The sequence below is a fragment of the Stegostoma tigrinum genome, chromosome 11 (genome assembly GCF_030684315.1).
Source record: "Stegostoma tigrinum isolate sSteTig4 chromosome 11, sSteTig4.hap1, whole genome shotgun sequence".
NCBI classification, from domain to species: domain Eukaryota; kingdom Metazoa; phylum Chordata; class Chondrichthyes; order Orectolobiformes; family Stegostomatidae; genus Stegostoma; species Stegostoma tigrinum.
The window spans coordinates 59,496,263-59,511,891 of NC_081364.1; the positions used below are offsets into that span (position 1 = coordinate 59,496,263).

The window sequence follows — 15,629 nt, forward strand, 5'->3', positions numbered from 1 at the left end:
CCATCAACTCTCTGAATAGACCATCCTATGGATTCTATGACATAATTCTGTGCTTTTCATTCATTCTAACTGCTCATTCATAATTCTGTTAGTACACTGTCAGTGCTGCCCAAGTTTGTTTGATCCAGAAGGCATATGAAGAGTTAATTTACTACATATGGTGAAATCTATTCGTTTTGAAAACTGAAGTTATGGAAGAAAGTAGCTTTGTGGTCAAATTCATTACACTTTCTCCACAGGACTTTCAGATTTTTCAATGGTGCATCATGACTTTCTGAAATGTACCAGGAGAATGATTTTTGGACAAACTGCCACATGTTTGTGCCTTCACAACTCTATTATTCTAACCAAAACATCCCATGGATTGATTATTCCTATTTGTGAGCACTTTCAGAAAATTGAAACATTTCTTCATATTTTCCTCAGTTGGTCAATTTCTGTTGCCTGTTCTGAGGGCTTGTGAATGGAAAAGGCGGTTGAGGTGCCATAATTATGTTTTTTATTTGTCCCATTTTCTAGATTGCTCCCTTTGTGTGCGGAAATTCTTATCGTACAAAACCCAGTGCCCAATCTGTTGTGTGGTAAGTGAAAGTTTGCAGTTCTGGAGTCAATCTGGGATATGGAATGAGGAAATAAATTGATACATGGGGATCTTTCATTAAAATTTCAACTTAATATTTTTCCAATTTAGTGAGCATGGGCCTGTGTGTGTCTGGCCCGGTGATGACCTTGTTTACATTACAGATGTGACTAACTAAGGACATTGAAGTCTTTGTCAATTGAATATACCCTTGGTCAGATTAGAGTGCTCAAGGTTCTGATCCAAGCTTCTACTTGTGTAGGATATGTAAGGACAAAATAAGCCTTCAGAGAAGTGTGAAATTGCTGGCTTCAAAGAGAAATGCTTCCGCCTATAAAAGGCATCTTTTTAAATAGTTTTCCTTTACAATTATCTGTCCAAGGGCATTTCAGCCATGAACGAAACTGAGGAGGAGAAGAAGGAATTAAGCTAGAATTTGAATGGAAGCTACAGAGAAAGATGAAAAGCAAGAATTTCAGGTCAATGAGATACATAATAAGAAAATGTAGGGACATGAAATTGAGAGTGAGAACTGAGCGAAATTGTAAAGTGAGCAAAACAAAAGTCAACCAAAGTGAGGGAGATTGGAAATGCGAAGATGAGAGCCCACACTCTGGGTTGTGAGATGTTAGTTCGATATAGTACTTAGGGATTATTGTAAATTGTGTACTCATTAGTGCATTCTCTGCGGTGCTTTCTTTTGATAACTGATACTATTAGAAAAGAGGGCTGAATGTTTTTGAGTATGTGGCAATATTTGCAGGGCACCTCCTGTGTACTGATGTTTCAAACATTGTATTATTGTGCAATGTGGAAGGAGTGCTGCATTGTCTCATGCACTGCCCTTTGGGAGAGTGTTCCATTTGAGAATGTATCCACCCTGTTCAGGTGTATATTAAAGATCTGACAACACCAGTTCTAGAATGCCCAACCAGCGGAAACGGTTTATCTACCCTGTCTTTTCCTGTTAATGTCTTGACGACATTGATCAAATTACCCCTTAACCAAGTAAAGCATTAAAGTTGTCATTTATCTTGCTGCAGTTCATTCTTGGATTTCCAGAGGACATTCAGCAAGGTGCTTCATCACAGATTATTGCAGAAAATACAAGCTTGTGCGTGTGCATTTAAATAAATAAATGCCACGGCCTCCATGTTTTACAATTTGTGTCAATAACTGAGACCATAGGAGTTGAAGGAGTTGTGTCAGATTTGCAGGTGGTGCCAAGATAGGCAGAGAAGTGTGTTATGAAGAAGACATTTAGATAGATTGAACGATTGGCCAAAAGTCTGATGGATGGAATCAAGTGTGGCAAAGTGTAAGGTTATTAATGACTTTTAGCTGGAAGAACAAAAAAAAGCATAGATGGTGAACAACTGCAGAAATCTGAGATGCAGAGGATTTGGTGCATGGCTCACAAAAGAATACTATGCAGGTAAAGCCCAAAGCCTAATAGGATACTCTCCTTTATTGCAAGAGGAATTGAACATAAAAGTAGGGATGTTTTGCTTCAGTTATGCAGGGCATTGGTGAGACCACATCTCGAATACTGTGTGCGGCTTTGTTTTCCTTATTGAAGGAAGAATGTTATTGCACCGGAGGTGTTTCCTAGACTGATACCAGGAATGTGTCTGTTCTCTTTGGAGGATAGGTTGGACAGGCTGGGCTTGTTTCCATTGGAGTTTTGAAGAGTGAAGAGTGACTTGTTTGAAGTTTATAAGATCCTGAGTGGTGTTGACAGGCTGAACGCGGAAAGAATGCACCTTCGCAAGTCAGAACTAGGAGGTCCAGTTTTAAAATAGGGTTCACCCTTTTGAAGACACAGATGAGCTTTATTTTCCTTCCACCCCAGTCGTGTAACTCTGGAGTTTGCTGTCTCAAAGTGTTGGAGGAGGATCATTGAATAATTTTAAGGCAGAGGTGGATAGATCCAGTGTCACTGGACCCGAAATGTTTCCTCTGCTTTGTCTCAACAGATACTGCTAGACCTGAGTTTTTGCGGTAATTTCTACTTCTGTTTCTGATTGCCCACATCGCATACTTTGTCTTCTTTGTATCGTTGATTGTGAGTCTGGGGAATTGCAGGTTGTCTGGGATGGTTGGGAATATGGATGTTGAAAAGGGTTTTTAAAGACGAGTCTAAGTCCTGAGTTCAGTGGCACAAGTCAATTTTTATACCTACACGGCTTGGGAGAGGTCTCTAGAACACTCCCTTTCCTAGTAAAATACAGGGTATTTATACATACCATGTTACAATGGTTACAGGCAATGTTGATATCAGTGCTTGCCACATCTCCTTTGATCTACACATCCAATCCTGAAATACACAATCAATGATGGACAACTTCATGGTCCACCTTAGTCCTCCCATCATCTCGTGATGCTTGCCGAACTGTCTATCACCTGTCCTTGGGCTCAAGCAATACATCTTACTGACCATTCCCAAAACTGACTGTCAAGTCCCCATATCAGACATTTGCCAACTGCTACCTGGTACCCATAAAAAGATTCTCCAGCCATGTTTGTTGAAACTAGTCTGTGTGTCCATTTCTACAGAAATCTAACTAAATTTCCCAATGTCTAATACATTTAAACTACAAATATTGTATGGATAGGTGTCTGATATGTAACTCTAATTATAATTATTTAAAAGGCCTCATTTAAAGTTGGTCAAGGTTTCCCTTTCTATTTTATGTCATAATAGGAAATTTCAAATCAGACGGTCTCCATCTGAGCTGCATTATCGGAGTCTTACTGTCCGTATTCTCGTCCCACCTTACTGTGACTCAGACATTTTGTTGCCTGGCTATAAAGGCCATGAGTTGAGCTATACGAAATGCTGCATCAGCAACTGAACATTTGTGTCAGTTTAAAAACACCAACACGCAACCACTTTGCCAGTCAGACGTGGGCAGCTGCAACAGTGGACTTCAAAACAGATTAGCCATGATCTTGTTGAATGGCAGAGCAGGCTCGAGAGGTCGAATGGTCTAGCTCTGCTTCTATTTCACATGTATGAGACTTTGCTCTGCTTTCATGTTCATTTGTGGTTTGAGAGGCAAGATGTTGTGACCTGTAGGAAATCACTTCTTTTCTAAAATTGGAGACTGTAGCTGAAGAGAGACTGTTATGCAGCTTCTCACAATCTAAACAGACCCTGTGTCGGGGAACCAGATGTTTTTCAGGCTAGTGGAGCAGTTCGCCAAGTTTCTTTTTCATTTACTTTCCTTATTTTGGAGTGCCTGACTCTGCACGGTGAATCATGACAAATGACATCTTTGGTCACCAGAACTCAACAGTGGGGCCAGATGTTTCTATCTTATTGGTTCTGCTGTCCAGGAAGAAAAGTTTGAGTTGTTCAGAAACTGTTCTCTTGCTCCAGTAACAGTACTACAGATGGGCTAAATATCATAGAATCCTTACAGTGTGGAAGCAGGCCATTCAGCCTATCATGACTGTCCAAAGACCATCCCTCCCAGATCCACCTCATCCCTGTAACCCCACATTTCCCATGGCTAATCCCCTATCTTGCACATGCCTGGACATTATGGGTAATATAAGCATAGCCAATCCACCTAACCTGCACATTGTTGGACTGGGGGAGGAAACCGGACCACCCAGAAGAAACCCACACAGCCATGAGGACAACATGCAAACGCCACACAGGTTGGAAAGGCTGGAACTGAACCCATATGCCTGGCGCTGTTAGGCAGCCTTGCTAACCACTGAGCCACTGTGTTGCCCATGGGTTAATGGCCATTTAGACTCCAGTCAGTTTCAGAAAGATAGACTTGCATTTATATTGTGTAAGTCATGAACTCAGGAAATTCCAAAGCATTTTACAGCCAGCAGAGTATTTCTGAAGCTTAGTCACAGTTATAAGAAAGATGGCAGCCAATTTGTGTGTAGTAAGATCCTAAAAAAGACAATGCGTTAATTATGACCAGAGATAACTCCCTGCACTTTGACGTAGGTGCCATGCAATTTTTATGTGCATTCAGCAGGATGAAAAGAGCCTTGATGTAATGTTTTATCTAAAAGATATGATAAGGGAGTGTCAGCCTAGATTTCCCTGCTGAAATGTTGAAGTGGGATCTGAAACGACAACCTGATGACAGACATGAGAGGACATCCAAGAGAAGCACAGTTGGCACCATGAAACAGAACGATTTTTAATGTTTCTGTTGGAAGCCAGATGTCCAGTATGTGGTTTGCCTGTTGGTAATAATAATAAAACTCAATGTGGAGCTAGCCCGTGCTCAAGTGGCCCAATGCATATCATTCCGTATTGCAATGCACATTTGAACCAAGAGTCCTCTTAATGTTGCTTGTTTGCTTGCTTCCACATTTTTTGGAAATTCTGCCAACTTCCAGAGCCTCAATTGTAATTGTTCTTCTCTTCCTCCCAACCAAATCCACAGCCTGTGACAGAACCAGAGCTACGCAATAACAGAATATTGGATGAAGTGGTGAAATGTTTCCGATCTGCAAGGTACTGCATTTTTTTTGTTGAATAAATGGAGTGGAAGGCCTTCATTTACGTTCCATTGGAATGGCTTATTGTCTTCCAAAGAGTTTGAATAATTTTAGAATAATTATTCTTGTTTGCCCCTGATGAATGGAATTTACTTGTTACTGGTGGCATAATATATATGTATGTCTAAGAGTGTTTACAAGTGGAGGCACTTAACTCTTGCTTGGCTGAATTTTGTGTTGATCTAGGTTTATCCTACCTTTTTAGTTCTACCTCCTATTCCTGAAGGCAGTGGTTGTTGCCGGAGTATAGTTCCACTGGAGGACTGTCTGTTCTTACCTTTATGAAATAATTGTCCTTTGCCTGTAAACTTAAGGGTTCAGTTGGAGACTCATCACAGCTTTCGGATCATTTTGGGATCTGCTTGCTTCCTCCTGCAGGAATTGTTGGGCACTTGTCCGTAATAGGAAGTTAAATTGTTTGTCTGCACCCCAGGGCAACTGAGACTTCCTGGAAGCAGCCCTATTACATTCCTGGCTGAGTTGCACACAGGATGCACTGAGAATTGAATCTTGTCACTTGTTGTGCAGCTGAACTGTAGGGGCGCCTTGTTACGTATTTTGTTGAAAGAAAGATTGAACTTGTGTTTATAAGGTGGCTTTTCACACCCTCGGAATACCCCTGCATGCTTCACAACGAATAAAATACTTTGCTGTAAATTGTAAAGTAGATGGCACAGTAGTCAATTTACACATGTCAAACTCTCCCAAATGGCAGTGAGATAGTTACCTGATAATAAGGGTGGCATGATGTTAGTTGAGGAATACATCTTGGCAGAGACTGCATGAAGAATTTCCCCTTGCTTTTCTTCAGCCTGTTACATCCACCTGAGATGAATTGGGGAGCTTGCTTTAACATCTTATTGGAAACACTTTTCATAATTAATCCGTCCCTGAGTGCTAAACTGAAGACTTCACCTAAATTAATTGCTGAAATGTTAAATTGACATTTTTGCGCTAATAACCTACTGCCTCAGGTGACAATTATACTATTAAGCCAGCTGTTTGCTGGAACTCTTTCTAACGGTTAGTTTGCCAGCAGTGAACGATAGCTCGACACTGAGCACCAACCAATGCACCTGCATTGCTGCTAGTTGCGTGATGCAATAGTGTGGCCTTCACAGTATATCCATAAAACTCAAACGTTCCTCACTACCTCGGAGACAGGAGGATTTGGCGCTTGGAATACATTTGCAGAAGTTGTCAGAAGTGTTTGACTCTTCATTATTTAGCAATTGTCAACTTGGAAAAACTGAGTGAACCTGATGTGGGGAGTATACAAAAGCATCGTCCTATTTGTCAGTCACACTGATGTTCCAGAATTGGCTTCTGTCTCCTCATTTTTTAAAAAAAATAGTCCATTGAACTTGCCATGACTCTGAGTTGATGGAAAACTTGCAATGAGTTTGTATTTAACTACATGCAAAAGGTGTCAGTGAATAGTATCAATGGATAAATGGGTGCCAGTACTTGCTAACGGATGGTTCCATGAATGTCCACAGGGTGGCAGTAACTGACTATTCTTTATATGCCCACTTAATCATTAATTTTCAGCGGGCTATTTGATTATGAAGGGCATCACTACCAAGCTTGATCCTATCCTTGGCTATGGTCTATGTGTGTTCATAGTTCAGCAGGAATCACTGCCTAGCAATAAGAAATTGAGCCCTGGCTGATTTTTGTACTCCTCACTCAGGCCCAAAATGCTGAAGGCAGTTGTATCATTTATAGCTAAGGTTTTGATGAAGTGAGCTGCTGTTCTTCTAGTGCAGTATAGCCTGATGCTGGACATTTACTTGTTGATAAGGTGGAGATTGGATTTAGAAGTGGCTAATAGCAGAGGTATTTATCTAAGAAATGCCCTGAACCTGATGGAAGTGTGTGCTGGTAACGAGCGCCACTGTTTCATGGGTCACCTCAAGTGACTACATTACCAATTGAATCACAAAGTTAGTTAATTTACTTAACCTTGACCACTATTTAGAATAGATTCCCTACAGTGTGGGAACAGGCCCTTCGGCCCAACGGGTCCACATCGCCCCTTGGAGCATCCCACCCAGACCCATCCCCCTATAACCCACACACCCCTGCACCTACAGGCAATTATCTAAGACAAAACTCAGTGGTTAGCACTCCTGCCTCACGCACCAGAGAGCTGGATTCAATTCCAGCCTTGGGCAACAGTTTGTGTGGAGTTTGCACATCCTCGCTGTGCCTGTGTGGGTTTCCTCCACCGGGTGCTTTGGTTTCCTCCCATAGTCCAAAGATGTGCGGGTTAGCTGGATTGGCCATGCTAAATTGTCCCTAGTATCCAGTGATAGGTTAGGGTTAGGTAGGTTAACCATGGGAAATGCAGGGTACAAGAATAGGGTGGAGTGTGGCTCCGGGTCTGTATCTGGATCTAATGCTTTTTGGAGAGTAGATACTCAATGGGCCAAATGGCCTCTCTTTGCACTGTAGGGATTCGATAATTCTATAAAAGATACTTCTGCAGTGTTTCATCAGTAAGCAAAAATAAAAGATCTGTTTATTATAAGAAAACTTACTGTTTAATAAGCCAGAATGAATTATTAATTACTACTGTGCAAATCTAAATCATATCCCTTTTAAAGCTGAACATGCACACAATCATTCACAAATAGGATAGACAAAACACAGTTGCGGAGTTTGCACATTCTCCCCGTGTCTGCGTGGGTTTCCTCCCACAGTCCAAAGGTGTGTGGGCTGGGTGGATCAGCCATGCTAAATTGCCCATAGTGTTCAGGGCTGTGTGGATTATAGGGGGATAGGTCTGGGTGGGATGCTCCAAGGGGCCGTGTGGACTTGTTGGACCAAAGGGCCTGTTTCCACACTGTAGGGAATCTATTCCATCGTCTTGTTTTATGCCCTTTTGAACTTCCACAGAATCCTCCCATCTATTTGCAGTGCTTTCAAATTTTGTATCGTTTGTAAACTTTCAAGGTGTTGTTACAACACAGGGAGAACAAGCCAAACAAAGTCAACTTCCTTATTGCTGGATTCACAACACAGCGAAATTAAAACATTCAGTCACCCTCCAAATGGCCCAGTTGTTTCTAACCAGTCTTTACAAATAACGATTTTGGACACCAAGTTTAAAATTGAAACTAAACTTAATAACTCATCATTAATAATGTAACTTTAACAAAACATGGATAACCAACAAGGTAATCTAACTATAATCTAAAGGCTAGTCTTCATTGATCTTGACCTCCACTCTCATGCAGACAGACAGACAGGATAAATTAGAAAAGAAAATAAAACCATTTTAATTTGCCAGTTCAATAAACAATTTCCAACAATTGATATCAGGCCTTCATGAAATCCTCGGACTATGGGTTCACAGGCAATTAGAACTGTTTCTTATGTTTGAATTCTGAAGTAACCGGATAAAGCAAACTATTTCAGCAGAATATTTAGTTACTTCTTACAGACTGGGTCTCTTTTCTTGGAGCCTTTAATAATTTGATTATTGGAGAGGAGCGAGTGAGGGAGTAAGACAAAGCAGCACTTGTCTGGAAATCGCCAAAAATCACTGTCTCCTGCCAGCCCAGTCAGAATGCTTCTCTCTGAATTGACCAATTCAACATCCAACCAACTGCCAACTGAGCATAGCAACAGCTCAGTGCTGATTCATCTACAGTGTCCTCAGATTGGCTTTTTAGTTGCATTGTCTTTCTGGGCCATTTCCTATAAGAAAACATCTGTCTTTGTTCTCTTTTAAAACAAACAACTTTTAGGTTTGCTTCTTAGTGTCAGTTCACAGTTCCAAACCCAAAAATAAGACAAAAATAGTAATCGTCTCTAGTATGCCTTGAGCACCAAAGTTTGAGTCATGAATGTATGTTGGGAAAAGCAAGGTTTCTACAGAAACTTCACTACAAATATCCAGCGTGAAAATACCTGTCAACCATTCCTCTCTGTTTCCTGTACTCAGCCAATTCTGTATTCATATTATTATTGTACCTTTCATTCTGTGAGGTGTAACTTTGCTCATACGTCTGTTGTGCTGAGTAAGTTGTAATTCTAAAGTCTGCAACTCTTAATAGGAGTTGAAGATATGTTTTTGGTGGGGGTGGGGGGGGGGGGGGGGGAATTCCTTGTACCCGGCAGTTGGCCATTTGAAGATTAAGGGCCCCGACCTGAAACGTCAAGCTTTCCCGCTCCTCTGATGCTGCTTGGCCTGCTGTGTTCATCCAGCCTCATACTGTGTTATCGCAGATTCTCCAGCATTGGCAGTTCCTACTATCTCTGAAGATTAAGGTGGTTGGGCAAATCCTCCAAAATGTGTAGGAACCTCCAAGGGATCCTAACATACAGCGGAGAGGAGAATATGGGCTCGCAACTTGCTGATCTTTGGAACATTTGTTGCTTGCATAACACACAGAAATGTATTCTTTATCCATGCTGTGTATCTACATTTGAATAAGCCAAAAGTTCACAGATAAACTTGGCCTGACATTAGTATTATGTTACGAGCTAAAGGCTGCTCCCAAATTCTGGGTTTGCTTTTTCCAGCAATTTGTATGCGGTTTTACAAATTAAAAGTATTCTCTCGGATTTTTCAGACAAGTTTCCTTCAAGTGACAATATGGTCATTCTCCCAGGGTGAGACCTTGTCTTGAGTTAAAGGATTTTGCAGTAATAGACAGTACATGAAGTGACTTCAAAAGAGTACAGTGCATTATCTTATAGGGATTAATATTGCTTCCCAACACCTTAGTTTGACAGAAAAGCAGTGTTTCATAGCTGATAAGGTCATTGCCATCCCACATGGGAAGCGTGTAGAGCTAGGTCATTGCAATTGTCAAGTAGCAATCATAGTGTCCTATTCATGGAGATTTTTAGCAAATGTCACCAGAAGCTTTTGCGGAGACAGAATAGAGTGCGTGAAATGCTTGAGGAATTCCTGTTGTTGCATAACCTCACTTGAAGTTCTAACACTGTACAATGTAATACTTAATCATTGCTTCTCCCAAACATTGATGAATTTTCCTCTTTGGTTTCTTTCTGTATTTAAATCTCTGTTGTCTCAGCTGAGCACTGACTCTTTGCTTGTGTATAGGTTAGTGGGTGTCAGTAGCCTTTTTGTAAGTTGTCCATTTGATCAATGTTGACATGTAAATCTCGATAGCTAGTGGTGGCAGGAGCATAAGAGCCTGACACCTGATGCTGACCTCAGCCAATGTGAGATGAGAAGGGTGGGGATATTTTGTTACAATTAGCACGGGCAGATTAATTTCTTTTCCCTAACCTAGGGTTATTGCCCTGGCTGAGATCAGCTAACTTGGCACAGACCAGGGTGCTATTCTTCATAGCCCCATATAGAACATAGAACATTATAGCACAGTACAGGCCCTTCGGCCCTCGATGTTGTGCCGACCTGTCATACCGATCTCAAGTCCGTCGAACCTACACTATTCCATGTATGTCCATATGCTTGTCCAATGATGACTTAAATGTACCTAAAGTTGGCGAATCTACTACCGTTGCAGGCAAAGCGTTCCATTCCCTTACTACTCTCTGAGTAAAGAAACTACCTCTGACATCTGTCCTATATCTTCCACCCCTCAATTTAAAGCTATGCCCCCTCGTGCTCGCCGTCACCATCCGAGGAAAAAGGCTCTCCCTATCCACCCTATCTAACCCTCTGATTATTTTATATGTTTCAATTAAGTCAACTCTCAACCTTCTTCTCTCTAATGAAAACAGCCTCAAGTCCCTCGGCCTTTCCTCGTAAGACCTTCCCTCCATACCAGGCAACATCCTAGTAAATCTCCTCTGCACCCTTTCCAAAGCTTCCACATCCTTCTTATAATGCGGTGACCAGAACTGTACGCAATACTCCAAGTGCGGCCGCACCAGAGTTTTGTACAGCTTCACCGTAACCTCTTGGTTCTGGAACTCGATCCCTCTATTAATAAAAGCTAAAACACTGTATGCCTTTTTAACAGCCCTGTCAACCTGGGTGGCAACTTTCAAGGATCTGTGTACATGGACACCGAGATCTCTCTGCTCATCTACACTGCTAAGAATCTTACCATTAGCCCTGTACTTTGCCTTCCGGTTATTCCTACCAAAGTGCATCACCTCACACTTGTCTGCATTAAACTCCATTTGCCACCTCTCAGCCCAGCTCTGCAGCTTATCTATGTCTCTCTGCAACCTACAGCATCCTTTGTCACTATCCACAACATGTGGAAGGTGGTTTTGTTTTTCATTAAAATAAATCATTGACCTCACAGCCCTGTAGCTCAATTCTGCTTTTCCAACACAAAACAGCTGTTGCAATTAAATATTACCTTGTTTGGAAAGCATCTTAAAATGCTTTGGCAGCCTCAGTACATTGTGTAAAAACTGAAAGAACTGCAGATACTGCAAATCAGAAACAAAAACAAAGTTGCTGGAAAAGCTCAGCAGGTCTGGCAGCATCTGTGAAGGAAAAAAAGAGTTATCGTTTTGGGTCTGGTGACCCTTCCTCAGAACTGAATAACTGAGGTTCTGAGGAATGGTCACCAGGCCTGAAACATTAACTCTGTTTTTTTCCTTCACAGATGCTGCCAGACCTGCTGAGCTTTTCCAGCAACTTTGTTTTTGTTCAGTACATTGTGTATTATAGTTAATACCGGTATTCGATTGCTGTCAATCCAGCTTTTTGTACTGTGCAATAGAAGATATTCTCTGAAATTTGTATGAGTTGAGAAGATTTTACAGGCTGGCTGTTTTTGTAAGGGATGTACTGTTGGCTGTGAGTGGTTTTTTTTGTGTCTTTGCATTAACTTCAGTTGAAAAGTTAGTTATATTGATCATTGTTTCGTCCTATGTCTCAGTTTTATTCCTCGGAAGCCAAGCAGCATCCTATTGAACTATGTATGATCCCAGTTGAATCTGATCGCAACTAACGTCCGTAGACGTGCGTACAGGAACATATACAAAAGTACAGTATAAAGTGTGTGAGAGTGTACACATTGTGCATAAATATATGTAATATCCAAGAGAGATCAGTAAGCACCCAGGTAAATAGTTGATTTTCCCCTTTGGCAGTGCAGGGTGAAGTGTGCAGCCAATGTACTTCTAGTACTTCAATGAAGATTAAATCCACGTATAGTGCATCAGTAACTCGCAAAGTCTGTCCACCATCTACAAGACACAAATCGGGAACATAATGAAGCATTGTGCACTTGACCACGTGTATGCAGCCTGAGCAACACTCTGAAGTTCAACATGATACAGTTCAAAGCAGCCAGCTGATTGATGACTCATCCACTAATGTAAACACTTGGCTGGCGATACCGACGCTAAGGAGTATGCACGCTATTCCTCATTCTTTCCTTCCAAGCATTCTGTTCTGTCACCTGGTCTTGTCCCTGATATCTTCTCCCCCCAATCAAGCTGGTCCTTGTCAGTCTGTCCCTACTTTCAGTTTGTTTGTGTTTATTAATATTTTCTGCTCAGGGATGTTGTTAAACACCTCAAGACCAGGTGAGACTTGAATCCAGACTTTCTGGCTGAGAGGTAGGATTTCTGCCTCAGCACTACAGGAGTCCTTTGATTTTATTTTGATGGAGTTTTTGAACTATCATAGTTAGTTCTAACAGAGGCCATTTTGAGCTTATCTGTGCTTTGTTTTATCCCACCCTCAGCAGTAACATTCCAGCAATATACACTGTACCTGGAAATGGAGAACAAGATAATATTTTGTGTTTGCAATCTTTGAACTAACAATGTTTTATGCTTAACAACTGTTATCTGATATTTGTTTTTGACTCTTATTTATGTGCTACATTGTTTTGTTTGTGTAGCTTCTTGATTTCAGTTAGATTTGTATATTGTTCTGTGAAACTGTATGTTGTGGAAATTTGTATTTATAGCGTAACTTTAAGCTCTTCTAAAATCTCTTAATTTAAATTTTCATGTTCTACTTTCTATGAAGTTTAAATTTAATAGACAGCGATATGTAAGGATGCTTAAATATAGGTAGGTGACCTCTTTCTCAGTTAGCAATCTTTTTGACTTAATAAATAAATAGTTTGCATTCCCTGGCTGGTTACAATCGACTTGTAAAGGTGAGGGCACAGTTATTGTCGTCTTCCCACCTGACCCTATTAACTGAAGGAGAGCAGTGGAAGACGAAATCATTGGATACACTGGGGACAGAAGTAATAACAAAATTATTGTGATGCATTATTTTGAACAGGAAAAACGGGAATGAAATACTTAAAATACACGCTAGACTTCCTTCTCAAGCAGTGTTGTTTGTGAGTCTACATACGGAAGGTCTTTGCTAAATTGAATTATGAATAACGGAAGAGATGACATGATTACGTTAAATGTAGTGACCATAATGTGATGGGTTTTAAGGCGCAGATAGAAGGTTAAAAAATTAACAACAAGAGCATCAGATTGGAAACGGTCGGCATTTAGACAGATAAACCCAGCTTTGGTCAGGTGGATCGAGGAATTGTCACAGCGTGACTTATTTTGAGGAGATCTTGTGCAACATAGCTTCATTCAGTAGTTAGTGAACAGGTCATGAGAATAAGGACAGAAATATAAACGATATGGAGAGCTATGAGAGGAAAACTTATTTTATATTAAGAAAAGTATAATGAAAATAATGAAACCAGGCTGGATTCAGATTGGAGAAAACAGTAAGTTAAGGAAGGGGGAGGAAGAAATTGAGGGGGTTTCTTAAGTATTTACTGTTTACGAAACAGATGGATGTTTGCTGGATTTGTTTTAAAAGCAAGATGAGAGATATTGTAATTAATAAATAAAAGGCAAGAATCTAAAGTGGACAGAATGTCAGCATTTAATGGACTGCATCCAAGGATTCTCTGGAAAAGAGGACACTAGTTGGATATGGTACCAACCAAGAGGGTTGCTTTGACCTAGATGGTGTCAAGCTTCTTGAGTGTTGTTGGAACTGCACTCATCCAGGCAAGTGGGGAGTATTCTTCTTAATTAAGACTTCTAAATGGTAGACAGGCTTTGAAGAATCAGGAGGTCAGTTTCTCTGAAGTTCTCTTAAGTGAGTTGGCACCAGCAATTATATTCCATGATTCTGTTGATAGTGGATGATTGCTGAAAGATTGGAAAACTTTTGTTTTTTATTTTGCAAATGAGCACTATGAACCCAGATATTTGTAGGCCACTTTGTTGGATGAAGATTTCAGTGTCTTCAATTAAATCTGAACTATACAAATCACCTAACTAGAAGCAGCTAAACAAGATTTCAGAAAGGAAGATTGTATTTGACAAACTAAGTTTGTATTATTTGAAGTGACAGGTCTGCCTAATTGTAATTGCCGTGGACATGAACATGTCATATCATTATAGAGATCTCTCGTTAAGTAGAAGAGATTTTGTGTACGTGAGAGGAAATGTCTTTTTACACAGCGTTAGTGATTGAAGCAGTAGGTTTTCAAAGTTTATCAATAGGTTAGCTGATTGTAGGAAAAACAAACAAATGGGAACATGGAATTGAAAGAACTACTAGAGTGGGAGATAAATGTTGAAAAGGACTGACAGTGCCAGTATACTAGTTTGTCAGAGCTTGTAATAAAAATGTGGTGCGGAGAAGATTTATTGGCTGAAATATATTTTTCATGTGTTGCTATCACAGCCAAGGAGCTTTAATTTTCAAATACTTAATTATAATGAGGAAGGTTAGTGCGTAGTATAGTGAAGATAGTATTTGTGATGCAAGGGAAGAGTTTTACACAGGTATCAGGCAGATTGCTTTGGATCATTGTATGTTTATGATTTGGTCTGATGGCATTTTATACAAAGATTACTTTTGAACCTGAGGCCATTTTAACATTGTGTGGCTGGTGCTGGCTGCTAAATTCTAAGCCTTGCAGGATGGCTGGAAGGTTTAGAGGTAATCTTGGTAGATCTATAGAGATTGATAGCCAGCAAACTCCAAGTCCTCCTGGCTCCCTGACAAGTTTATCTTTGATGTTTTCATCAGCTGTCCAAGATCTGTTTGTTGGAGCTGGTGACACTCCAACAATGAAAGGTAACTTGGAGACATTGATTTTGAGCAGTAATAATGATTTTTTTTCATTCTTGAATAGGATGTTGGGGGACGTTGACTTGGCTATCATTTCTTGCCCATCCCTAGTTGCCCTTGAGAAGCTGATGGGGAGCTGCCTTCTTGAACTGCTGCAGTCCCTGTACTGTGTAGACTCATAATGCATTAAGGGAGGGACTTCCAGGATTTTGACCCAATGGCAGTAAAGGAACGGTGATATATTTCCAAATCAAGATGTTGAGTGGCTTGCAGGTGGTGGTGGGGTTCCTATGTATCTGCTGCCTTTGTCTTTCTAGATGGAAGTAGTTGTGGATTTGGAAGGTGCTGTTTGAGGAGCCATGACGAATTTCTATCTTTGTAAATAGATTCACTTTAACAGGAGTGTGTACTTTGTGGATGTGTTGCCAGTCAAGTGTGCTGCATTGTCCTTGATGGTGTCAAGCTTCAAGTGTTTTTGGATTT

The 15,629-nt window shown here is 40.6% G+C and overlaps 1 protein-coding gene across 3 annotated transcripts in view; it reads left to right on the forward strand.

The window, feature by feature from the left end:
- rad18 (RAD18 E3 ubiquitin protein ligase) overlaps window positions 1-15,629 on the forward strand; it is a 227,520-nt gene that overhangs the window by 32,243 nt on the left and 179,648 nt on the right. For all 3 annotated transcript variants that reach the window (XM_048547656.2, XM_048547657.2, XM_059649652.1), the window contains 2 exons: window positions 520-581; window positions 5,002-5,072. In XM_048547656.2, coding sequence (XP_048403613.1) covers window positions 520-581; window positions 5,002-5,072 — 133 coding nt within the window. The remainder of the gene's footprint in view (window positions 1-519; window positions 582-5,001; window positions 5,073-15,629) is intronic.